At 42.7% G+C, this 12,240-nt stretch overlaps 1 protein-coding gene across 2 annotated transcripts in view; it reads right to left on the bottom strand.

Annotated features, from left to right (window-relative positions):
• The window catches only part of TMEM67 (transmembrane protein 67), a 124,742-nt gene that overhangs the window by 46,948 nt on the left and 65,554 nt on the right, over window positions 1-12,240 (bottom strand). For both annotated transcript variants that reach the window (XM_073631963.1, XM_073631962.1), the window contains 6 exons: window positions 9,194-9,271; window positions 9,049-9,111; window positions 7,709-7,863; window positions 5,796-5,904; window positions 4,308-4,400; window positions 156-221 (listed from right to left, as the gene is read on the bottom strand). In XM_073631963.1, the coding sequence (XP_073488064.1) occupies window positions 156-221; window positions 4,308-4,400; window positions 5,796-5,904; window positions 7,709-7,863; window positions 9,049-9,111; window positions 9,194-9,271 (564 nt within the window). The remainder of the gene's footprint in view (window positions 1-155; window positions 222-4,307; window positions 4,401-5,795; window positions 5,905-7,708; window positions 7,864-9,048; window positions 9,112-9,193; window positions 9,272-12,240) is intronic.

The raw sequence follows: 12,240 nt of genomic DNA, 5'->3' as shown, positions 1-12,240 counted from the left end.
CAAATTGGGTCATGTAAAACATCTGAAACTGTAATACAGCCATTAGTGTTCCTCCTTTAGGAAGGCTGAACTAAAGATTATTTTTCTAACACCTCCAAAACTGGGGTAAAGTTACATTTTTATAGCAGTAAAAGTTTGTGTCACCCAGTTCTTACATTTTGGTCGTATGTTGTTCCAAAATCATATGCAGCGTTCAACCGTTTGGAAGTGTCAGGACACAGCTTTAAAATAAGAAAAACAGACAATAAATAGAGAATTTCACACCTTTTGAATCCATAATTTTCCCCCTGATCAGTAACACCAGGAGGTACAATCTACTCGAAAATAATGATCTATTGGTTTTACTGAAAGACAACCTGTCATATGGATGCTGATTTACCAAAGGAGTTTAGAATCTTTACACAATAAATTGTGTGACTATTCATTTTTGTTATCCAACCATGTGAAAGGCTAATAACTGTTTATTTTATTTGCACATGATTAGATGAAGTGAATGTTCACACTCCTTTAGTAAATCAACCCAGTGGTTTCTTACCAATACCAGCCAGATGTTGAATGCAGGCACCAAGTAGCCATCTGGACTGGTACCATGTAAAATGTCCTTTCAAATAGATGGCTATAGTATAGAAATAGTTCTGCTTGTCTGGATGTTGCTTGTTCAGTATCGCAACTCCTGCATTCAAAAGCCCCTACAGACGTTAGATGGCAGAGGGACATGCATGATACATTTCTGCTATAGACCTAGTGATTCAGCAGAAACCCTGCCAAAAGTACAAAAAATACATATATTTTGAGGGCAAACAAGTGTTTCCTTTGGCGACACTGTCTTGCAAAAAATGCTTTGATTTTTCTATGCAGCCTATAGACAAAAGACATAACAAAACAAAAAAATATACTTGTTCTAAAACAACTGGTGTTATGTTAATGTAGATAAAAGTGTACACTTTACTCTACAATGTGTCCCGTTTCAAATGATGAGCATAGTTGTTTACAAATTAAAGTAAAAGGCTTTTTTCAAATTTTGCATATTTTTTAATGAGACTCTAACAAAAAAAAGAAAAAAAAACTGCAAATGGAAAATATTTAAATATTAATAGTAGAAAAAAATGCAAGAGGGGGAAAGGGGAGGAAAGAGTTAATTAGGGCTGATTGGGGTTAATTGAGGGTGCTTCCTAAGAGCGTATGGTATATGGCTAAGACGCTGTTAACAACTTGCGGTCCAGGGCACAATTTTAATTTTACACACACATGTTTAAATCAGTATTTGTTGCTACAAAATTTAAGAAAATTTACTATTAAAAAATTTGAACCCCCAAACATTATACATATATGCAGAGGCCCTGGAGAACTAAATGGTGACTGTTGACATTTTTTTAATGTCACATGATATTTGTACTTCTGCTTATCTAATTCACATTTTCAGTGAAAAATACAGTAAAATTAATTTTAGTGCAAACAAAACATAGTAACTATTTTTTGGTAAAATATAAAAAAGATTCTGTTGCGTTGAGTAAACGGATACCAACTATGTCAAGTATTGTATACACTAGTGGCGGGTGGTGATCAAAATTTTTTTTTTTTGGGGGGGGGGGGCGCAAACAAACTGAAAAATTCTGAAAAATACTGAAACAAAAACATCAAATGCAGCCTCACTGTGCCACCATATGCAGCCAATGTGCCCATCATATGCAGCCACTGTGCCCATTATATGCAGCCACTGTGCCCATCAAATGCAGCCAACTGTGCCCATCATATGCAGCCAACTGTGCCCATCATATACAGCCACTGTGCCCATCATATGCAGCCAACTGTGCCTATCATATGCAGCCACTGTGCTCATCATTTGCAGCCACTGTGCCCATCATATGCAGCCACTGTGCCCATCATATGCAGCCAACCGTACCCGTTATATGCATCCAACCGTGCCACTCATATGCAGCCACTGTGCCCATCAAATGCAGCCACTGTGCCCATCAAATGCAGCAACTGTGCCCATCATATGCAGCCAACCGTGCCCATCATATGCAGCAACTGTGCCCATCATATGCAGCCACTGTGCCCATCATATGCAGCCAACTGTGCCCATCATATGCAGCCAACCGTGCCCATTATATGCAGCCACTGTGCCCATCAAATGCAGCCACTGTGCCCATCAAATGCAGCAACTGTGCCTATCAAATGCAGAAACTGTGCCCATCATATGCAGCCAACTGTGCCCATCATATGCAGCCAACCGTGCCCATCATATGCAGTCACTGTGCCCATCATATGCAGCCAACTGTGCCCATCATATGCAGCCACTGTGCCCATCAAATGCAGCCACTGTGCCCATCATATGCAGCCACTGTGCTCATCATATGCAGCCACTGTGCCCATCATATGCAGCCACCGTGCCCATCATATGCAGCCAACCGTGCCCATCATGTGCAGCCAACCATGCCAATCATATGCAGCCACTGTGCACATCAAATGCAGCTACTGTGCCCATCAAATGCAGCCAACTGTGCCCATCATATGCAGCAACTGTGCCCACCATATGCAGCCACTTTACCCATCATATGCAGCCAACTGTGCCCATCATTTGCAGCCACTGTGCCCATCATATACAGCCACTGTGCCCATCATATATAGCCAACTGTGTCCATCATATACAGCCAACTGTACCCATCATATACAGCCAACTGTGCCCATCATATGCAGCCAACTGGGCCCCATAATATGCAGCCACTGTGACACCCGCCCGCCTGCTCACTGTCTGGCTGGGACTTACCTCATCGTGATGGTGGGTCAGGCAGCCGGTGACGGCGGCAAACTGTGGGACGGGTAGTGCGGGTTAGGCGTCCTTCGTGCATCTCTTCTTGCCTTCTGCTAGGCAGCCAATGGGATCGCTTGTGCCTTCAGCCAATCAGGTGACGGGTATTAGTCCCACGCCTCCTGATTGGCTGAGAGGTGGTTCAGTGTTAGAAAAGCGAATATTCATTTGCTTTTCTAACACACCTGGGTGGACTGCGAACAAAATGCTTTGCGCTCCAAGTTCACCTTTTTTGAAGCCTATTAGAGCCCGTGGCTCTAATCAGGTGCTTCAAAAAAAAAAAACACCCCCGCCGCTGTAATTCAGGCGCCCAGCATCCAAAAAGGGGCGCCTGAATAGGGGGTGGCAGCGGCGACCATGGATAAATTCATGCTATGCATCCATTATACATATAGGGGTGTTGGCTGGAGAGAGGGGGCAGTACCCGTGCGCCCTTTATAGATGCACCGCCACTGGTGTTCACCCATGAAATGGCAACAAATATGGTACCTAAATATTTTTTAAACGTGACACTTTACAAGCCTTTACAGGTTATCGGTGTACAGTTTATTGTGAATAATGGCCCCGGAATTATTGTTCTCATTCTGACATTCATGGCATTACCTCACATATGTGGTGCAATTGCTGTTTACATACACGTGTGCGACCTGCAGGCAGTGGCCCTTCTCGTTCAGTAAAAGTGATCAGGTGGCTGTAGAGATTACAGGACCACTTTAGCTGATCTCTGGCTGTAAAAAATGACACCAAGCTCGTGACTGCACCTGTTTGCTGTTGTAACCACTTGTTGACATGACATGTCAAGGTCAGCAACAGGAATAGTTTCACAAGACAGACTTACTGTGGGCCAGCTTGGTTAAAACCAGTTCTACATGTCGCATAACTGTAAGCCCCCTGAGGACACCACAATCCACTGTAGTAGTATTTGCTACATACAGTAAGTGATGCCCTCTTCCAGAGGAGTAAGAGCAACTTCCCTCTGCTGCTGGCAACAAAAGAGCCTCAGGTGCTCCTGTCCCTCCACCACTCAAGAGCTACCTTGTAGTTTTGTCAATGAATACTAGGAAAGTATTCCCCTTTATGTGCAGAATACTAGGAAAGCTTAGAGGTCGAGAGGAAGGGTGGATGACATCACAATCTTCACCTCAGCCAATCAGAGTCTGTCTAGTATTTATTGACCTAAATAAAAGGCGGTTCCTGGGTGTTGGGGGAACTGGAGTCAGGAGTGCTCTTTTGCTTCTGGCAGCAGAGGGAGTCTCTCCTACCCCTCTGAAAGAGGCCACTGCTTAATGTATATATCAAATGCTACTATAATGGACTTCAGTGTCCCCAGTGGCCATACAGTTATGGTATCGGTAGAATCAGTTTTAACCTAGCTGTACCACAGCAAGTCCATCATGTGAAATTATTCCTGGAGTTCTAGTTTATTTTTTTCAGGGCATCTGTCATATGCCCTGGGTCCTCAGCTGGTTAAGGAAAATACAGTACTTCCAATTACCTGCAGTAAGCCTCCTTGAAGTGACCTCCATGCAATGAACTTCCCTCTCACATCATACAAAGCTGCTAAAAAAGCCAGTTTTGTGTTCTGCACCTGAAATGCAATATAACAACACGTTCCATTAACAAAATGATATTCATTCAAGAGTTTAAAAGCATGCACCTTTTGTAAATCCCCTAATCAGCTGTGTAATTTTGTTCAGCCACCTTATCTAATAATACACATCTACACATTGCACAGAACACTCCTCTACTACCTGCTTCACTTTTCCATTGTAGAAGTTTGCCTCCCAGCTCATGATTGTACAGGGGTCTTGATGATAATTTACTGCCTAGTGAGCAGTCAGAGGGGTGATACTGGGGGGGGGGGGGGGGGGGGCAGCCAAAAAGGTGGAGCTACATTACTGAACCAGGAGATAAGTGTGTCACCTGAATGAAAATATGCATTGGCAGATGGTGTAAACCAAGCACAATTATTACTAGTTTTTTGGCAGGCAAAACAAATATGTGCATTTAACATACCATAGCAACATTTGGCTCAACTCACAAAGCTGACACAACAGGATAAGATAAGCTTACTTTAAAAAAAGCGACAATTTTTCTAATAAAATTGGAAAACGTACAGTCAAATGGTCAATATTCTTATCCGGTTTTAGAGATTTGTAAATGTAGCCTATTTTGTGGGGGCTTTTACTTGATATTAAAGCGGAGACAAGTTGAGCTAAACTTCATTATACTTACCTCCTTTCAACAGTCCGGCATCTGTCTCTGGCGCCAGCATTGTATACCTTGCATCTTCCAGGTTCCGGGCAGTGGCCATCTTCATTGGCTGGTTCGGGATGACATACATCACTCCTACGAATGTGCAGGAGTGCAGTCAACCTGGCACACAGGTGCTGTGCTGGAATAGAATGTACATTCCAAGGAAGACTGTGAGCAGGCAGGTAGGTTTCTTGCATGGAAACATTGCATGACTCTTCTGCAATGAAGAACCTGCCTGCTCGCTAAATGTCAGGGGGACAATCCAAAAAGTATCCAATGTGTTTTTGAGATTCAAAAACATCCAAAGATGCCCCCATCATCTTGAAAACAATGTGAATAGATTAGAAGTGAACTGGAATGTTATTTCTTTCAATGTAATTACAAGCACATGCCAGTGGGCAGAAAAGTACATTTTCATAGTTTTCTCTTTCTTTGGTATAGTGGTAGTGGTATAGTCTGCACTTTGTTTCAGTTGCATTCCTGCTTTTTATGAAGGGAGTTAAATTATCTGTGTGTAATAATCCTAATCGTATGTGTGTCACCAACTGATACAAATGATTTGTAAGGTGCTATGGAATATAATGTGGCACTTAAATGAATAAAACAGAGAAAAAAAGTAGGTAACACGCCCTTATAGTAAATAGAAGGTACATTTAAAAAATCCTAGTATTGAATACTGGTTTAGGTTAGATCTAAATACCTCCAGTATACAGTAATTTTGGCTCACCTGTTCACCCCACTTAAAGCTGAAGTTTTCTGGGAATGGAGAAGCTGTAAGTACTCGGACAGCTAATCCTGGCTGGTCATCATAAAACAGCCATGGAACATTGGTCCTCCTGTGAGACAAACCATTCATTGGACAGTTGTAGTACTTTGAAAAATGCATGATAAATGGGTTCAATATGTTGGAGCCTCGTCCTTAGCAGATTGTAGCTGTAATTTCTATACTGCAAGTTGGAAACCAAATATTGATCTACTTTTTATGTTACTACGTTTTCTACCTAACTATTGACAAAAAGCACACCAGTTTAACTTCATGGCAATGCCTGAACAGACACTTTGGGGTTAATTCACTAAGTGGAGAGTGCAAAATTTGGTGCAGTTGTGCATGGTAGCCAATCAGCTTCTAACTTCAGGTTGTTTAATTAAGCTTTGACAAAGATACCTGGAAGCTGGTTGGTTTCTGTGCAGAGCTGCATCAGATTTTGCACTCTCCGGGTTTAGTAAATCAACCCCTTTGAATAGTGATGTAAGGCCACTAAGGTTATGCCAGATGCATGTCTGTCTGTATAAAGCAGGCAAAAGGCCAGCTTGATAGAATAATATTAAAAGGAATCTGTCACAAAAGTGCACATGGATATGTAGCAATTTCTGGATTAGAAAGTTAGATCCCCTTGTATCCAGGTAATGTTACACAAAGTCCACTCCAGAGGCAGATGTTTTTGAATACTTATCTGCAGTGTCTAGGCCAGCTATTTTTAATCGCTGGCACAGAGAAGTGTTGAAATATAGCACCCCCAGCTATAGTCTTAGAGGTATGAACAGAAGGTGTGTGTGCACAATACAGTTTTTCCATATCTGGTTACTCTGCACTGGCAGAAGAAGTTATTGTTTTAATTTACTGTGCCATGCTTCAAGTTTGGACTCTTCAAAACACTGACATCCAATGACGAAATATAAATACTTCGTCATTGGAAGAAGTATTTATACGATTTTAAACCTTGAGAATTAATTATAGACTATGAATACAACCATACGTATACATTATACTTGTTAAGACTTTTGAAAAATATTTGGTTACTTATCAGCTGTGATCATTTATTATCTTTTAAATGTCAATGCTTTCTGCTTGGCTTAAAATGTAATTAAAGACCAAACTTTTTTGTTTGTTTTGGATAGAGTGGAGGGGAATTAGAACACCTGTCAGCTTTTTATTGCTGTCTGTGCCCCCGTTATGGAGATTCACCCTCTCTAATTGTTTACCATTATCATTCAGCAAGAAAGTAAAAGTAAATCCCCCAAAACAGCATTACAGGATAAATATTACAATGGGAACACTAGTTCTTGAAAACCTGGTCACAACCAGGCGCCCCCCACCCCACACACACACAGTTTGGGGGGATTTCCTGTTTTGTCATGGGACAGGAAGTGAGGGAAAAATTTTTTATAACCCTCGCTCATTGTATCCAAAATACATAAAACGTTTTTAGTTCCAATTTAAAGGGAACATGAAGTGAGAGAATTACAGAGATTGCCAAGACTGATCTTTTTCTAGAAAGCCTGTCTTTGGGTTCGGTGTGTTCTCAGCCAGGGATCTGGAACAATGAGAGATAAAGTCAGAGTGGGGTCAAAACGTCTGATTTACATATTTGTTCCAAGTAAGGGACTCAGAAAGCACTGAAGCCACAGGACCTCCATTACAACCAGGTATATAGCATTTTCAGAAGGTGAAGTCAGCAATGGCAGCCTGAATTATCTCATTACAGGTTTCCTTCCAAGAATGGTTTTGTGCAAGACTGAACAAATAGTATTTCAATGAAGACACGCAGAACAAAGCTGAAACGTTTAACTTTTTTCAAGACATTTTAAAAACCTCAACATATTTTAAAGGGGTTACATATTGTGCATTACATAGTTTACCAGTAAGAGATGGAATGGACAACTCCACGTGCAGCTGTGTTAGTGAATATGTACCGGAACAGACCACAGGCGTCAGCGCTCTGCAGACTCAAAGAGTTCATGTTCATTACACACATGTTCCCCAGAGCCTGGCATGCTGTATGGTTGGAGTACAGCTGTAGAAGAAAAAGAAATCACAGGGCTAGGAAATACAACAAACATGTGAGTGAGAGTATTATTTTCATTTCTCCGTAGAAGTAGAAGTCATAGACTAGATAGATATGGCACGTGCAACAAACTGAAGAGATGGAAATTAAATATAACATAGCTGTTACATTCGTTATATACCCAGCTATCAGTGTTGTGAGTGTTGTAATATGTACCTTTTAATATCACCTGTAGGGATGAGCTGGCACTTCGATCCAAACCTAGGTTTACAGTGAACTTTGGCTGTTGGGGCGATTTGGTCCCCTGTTCAGCGGTCATACGATTTTACATAGGATCTTGGTGGTAGAAAGATTCTATGCAAAATCTTGTTTGTACACTGTATGCATGTAACATTTGTGCTAAAGTTTACACGCGTACAGCACAAATGAGGACACAGGTAGTTCTCCATTGACCCTGGCTGCTACAATGCACGCAGTCTCTTGCTACCTGTTATCTTCAAATGCTACTACTCAGACAGTCCTTGCCTCATAGAGTCCTTAGTTATTAGGCCACAGGCTGCCCCTGCGGCTTAGGATCCTGGGTCACGAGGATGCTGGTGACTCCTGATATCTAGCGTCCTTGGTTACGAGGACACAGTTGGCTCCTGCTGCCTAGTATCCTTGGTTTCTAGGAAGCAGGCAGCTCATGCAGCTTCTGCCACATAGCATCCGTGATATTCAAGGCCAAACGCATGTAAATGTTAGCACAGGAGTTTCCATGCATACAGCGTTAAATTCGGTCCAGATGCAGGACAGGGAGTGCAAATTTTTCTTTTGTTTTATGCAGCTCCAGATTACAGAGCTGTGGGCATGAGGTCATAGCATAACATACAGTTTAATTCAGATCTGAAAAAAAATTTTTTTTACGTATTACAGATCTGATGCAGCATATTTTGTGCCAATGTGCATGAGCCCAAATAGTGCTCTTGTTGTACTGACAGCTGTTTATTATGAGCTAAAATGGTGAGCAGACTGTAAAGTGATGTACTGCTCCGCAACACCATGTTAATGACATCTACCCATTGCTAAACTATGAATTTTAGGTGAGTCTTTTTTTATTTGTCCTCTGTTCTTTCTCTAACATTAGCCTTAAATGTTTTTTTAAACATACGATAAAATCTATCTAATTAATATAAAAGCAGTAGATAAACATACCAAACAAGCTGCAGCTGCTGCCTGCAAGTGAATGGAAAGCCATTCTGATCTTAGCAAAACTCCCTGGAACAAAAATACATAGGAAACAATGAGAAATCCTTTTGTGTTGTTTTATTATTTGTTCTGCAGAGTATAACAGGCTTACCAGTTGTGCATAGCGGATAGTCGAAATAACTCTGGACAGGATATGGCCACCTGCTGCATTAAAACAAATACCTCCAGCCTAGGAACACAGAAAAAAATTACAAGTGATTTCTTTAAATGCAGTCATCATCAGGATATGAAAACCTACCCATTATATCACACATGACTTAATTCAATAAACAGTACTCTAGTCTAAATGTATTTTAAATACTACCAACATTATAACCATGAATCACCTTTTTGACATACATAAATACATATGCTGCATGTTTCTCGTTACACCAGCTAAATAATTTGTAATTCTGTACAGCCAATCATGTGCTTTATACACATTACTGTACAGATAGACAGGTGACACTTGTAGTTCCTAACCAAACAATTCAGCTTCCTGGTTCAGCAGTCTAGATTCCTTTGTCATCTTTCTTGCTCCTTCTTAGTGAATCAGCATCCTCACCTATGTCCAGGCTATGAACCAAACTATTGCTGCATCCATAGGTGTGTGCAGCCTATTGCATTAGGGTGTGCACCCCAAAGCTCAGACACACATGCCTTTCTCTGCAGCCTCGTTTGTATGGGGCAGTGAATAAATGAGAAGAGCTCTGTGCTGAGCGGCTTCCTGTTCATTCACAAACTGAAGCATAGTAAACAAAGTTTACTATGCTTCAGTTGTGAATGAACACCGTGAGCGAGTGTGTTCACTGTGTTCATTTAGAAAAGGAAGGGGCTGGTAAATTACATATTTACTAGCCCCTTCCCCTGCTCTGAACACCGTGAGTGAGTGTGTTCACTGTGTTCATTTAGAAAAGGAAGGGGCTGGTAAATTACATATTTACTAGCCCCTTCCCCTGTTCTCCATCCTGAAACATCCACCACAGCAGAAGAGGGAGAGGAGGGAAGCCAGCAGCACTACGGGGAAGGGCGACCAACATGGGGGCAAACCTGGGTAGTAGGGGGAATCGGCACCGCACGTAGTGATTAGGGTGTTCTCAGGCACACCTGGCTCTCCCCCTGCGCACACCTATGGCTGCATCCAATCAGATACAGGCACTGTTTGGGTATTCTGACAGCTGGCGTCACTGGCTGTCAGAATACAATAGCCATAGCAGGATATTCGTTCATCTTCGTTGTTTAGCATGGATGCAGGAATCTTTAAGATAACCTTTGTTCTGTCTCTGGGTGTATAGCCAGCTTAACTTACATAGTAGTGGTGAGGGTATCATTAGAATGACTGACTAAAATTACAAAACAGGTATAGAAGTAGACTGGGGTAGGCTTTAGGTAGACATTGTAATTTGCCCTGAATTACCAAGGTGACAGTGGAGTTGATTTACTAAAACTGGAGAGTGCAAAATCTGGTGCAGCTCTGCAAAGATACCAATCAGCATCCAGGTTGTGTCAAGGTTTAAGATGAAGTTAGAAGCTGAGTGGCTTCTATGCAGAGCTGCACCAGTTTTTGCACTCTCCAGTTTTAGTAAATCAACCCCATTGTCTCTTTAGGTTAGGCTGTCACTTGCAGTGATTTTCTATGATGCTGAAAAGAGGAGAGAACCAGCATTTATAGGGTAAATATATACTTTATACAGATATATGTGTGCTTTACAAATACAAATTTAAAAACAGGTAACAAACATAACTAGAGCACAAAGAAAGAGCACAGTAGATGTTTCCTTTCAGGCACCCTGTATCTGATTGAAACTACAGACAGACACGGGGGGAATGGGGAAGGGGGTGAGTCACTGCTTGGTGTACATTCCAGCATAGGTTTGCACAGCCAATTGCATTAGGGTGTGCACCTTAAGGCCTCATGCACACGGGGCATTTTTACAGCTACTTTTAGCAGCGTCAGACTTTTATTTTGCAGCTTAAAAATGCCTCTCCGTGTTATTTTATGGCCTCATGCACATAACGCCGCTTAACGCTGGATACAGCCACGTTAAGCCTTGTCAGGCGTTTCCTATGCCCTATTCAAAATCAATGGTTCCCTATGGGAGTCCATTGATTTAAATAGAAGTTGCATCATGATGATCCGACTTGTGGCGCTGCTTGTGTGCTGAGGATCTTGAAGGGGAACCCCTCTCCAAAATGAAAAAAAAAAACTGGTGTGGGGTTCCCCCCCCCAAGATTTTAAGTAGAACCCCCACGTCAAATAAAAAATGGCCTGAGGTCCCCCCAAAGATGCATACCAGACCCTTATCTGAGCATGCAGCCCAGCAGGTCAGGAAAGGGGGGGGCAAGCGAGCACCTCCCCTCCTGGACCATACCAGGCCACATGCTCTCAACATGAGAGGGTGGGTGCTTTGGGGCAGGGGGCCTGCGCCCACCCCAAAGCACCTTGTCCCCATGTTGATGGGGACAAGGGCCCCTTTCTGACAATCCTGGCTGGTGGTTTTCCGTGTCTGTGGGCGGGGGGCTTATTGGAATCTGGAAACCCCCTTTAACAAGGGGGCCCCCAGATCTTGGCCCCCTACCCTATGTAAATGAGTATGGGGTACATTGTACCCCTACCCATTCACCCAAAAAAAGTGTCAAGAATGAAAACAGACGGCGCAGGGAGGAGACCCGGCAGAAGAAGAAGAACCAGAGAAGGGAGAAGACATCAGTGGAGCGAGGAGAAGAACTGGAGAGGGGGAAAAGACATCAACCGAGGAGGGAGAAGAATGGGAGGATGAAGTTATCGCCGGAGGTAGAAGAAATCGGAACAGACGCCGGAGCTGCCCTAATAAATTACTTTAAAAACCTGTGTACTGTTTTCATTCTTGACACTTTTTTTTTTTAGGTGAATAGGTAGGGGTACAACATGGGGTTGCAGGCCCCCCCGCCCCAAAGCACCCACCCTCTCATGTTGAGGGCATGTGGCCTGGTATGGTCCAGGAGGGGGGGTGCTCGCTCGCCCCCCTTTCCTGACCTGCTGGGCTGCATGCTCAGATATGGGTCTAGTATGGATCTTGGGGGGACCCCACGCCATTTTTTTTAAAGTGGGGGTTCCCCTTAAAATCTTGGGGGAACCCCACGCCAGTTTTTTTTTTCGTTTTGGCGAGGGGTTCCCCT

This window comes from Aquarana catesbeiana, linkage group LG05, assembly GCF_042186555.1.
Source record: "Aquarana catesbeiana isolate 2022-GZ linkage group LG05, ASM4218655v1, whole genome shotgun sequence".
NCBI lineage: Eukaryota > Metazoa > Chordata > Amphibia > Anura > Ranidae > Aquarana > Aquarana catesbeiana.
This window is presented reverse-complemented; position numbering and strand designations above follow the sequence as displayed.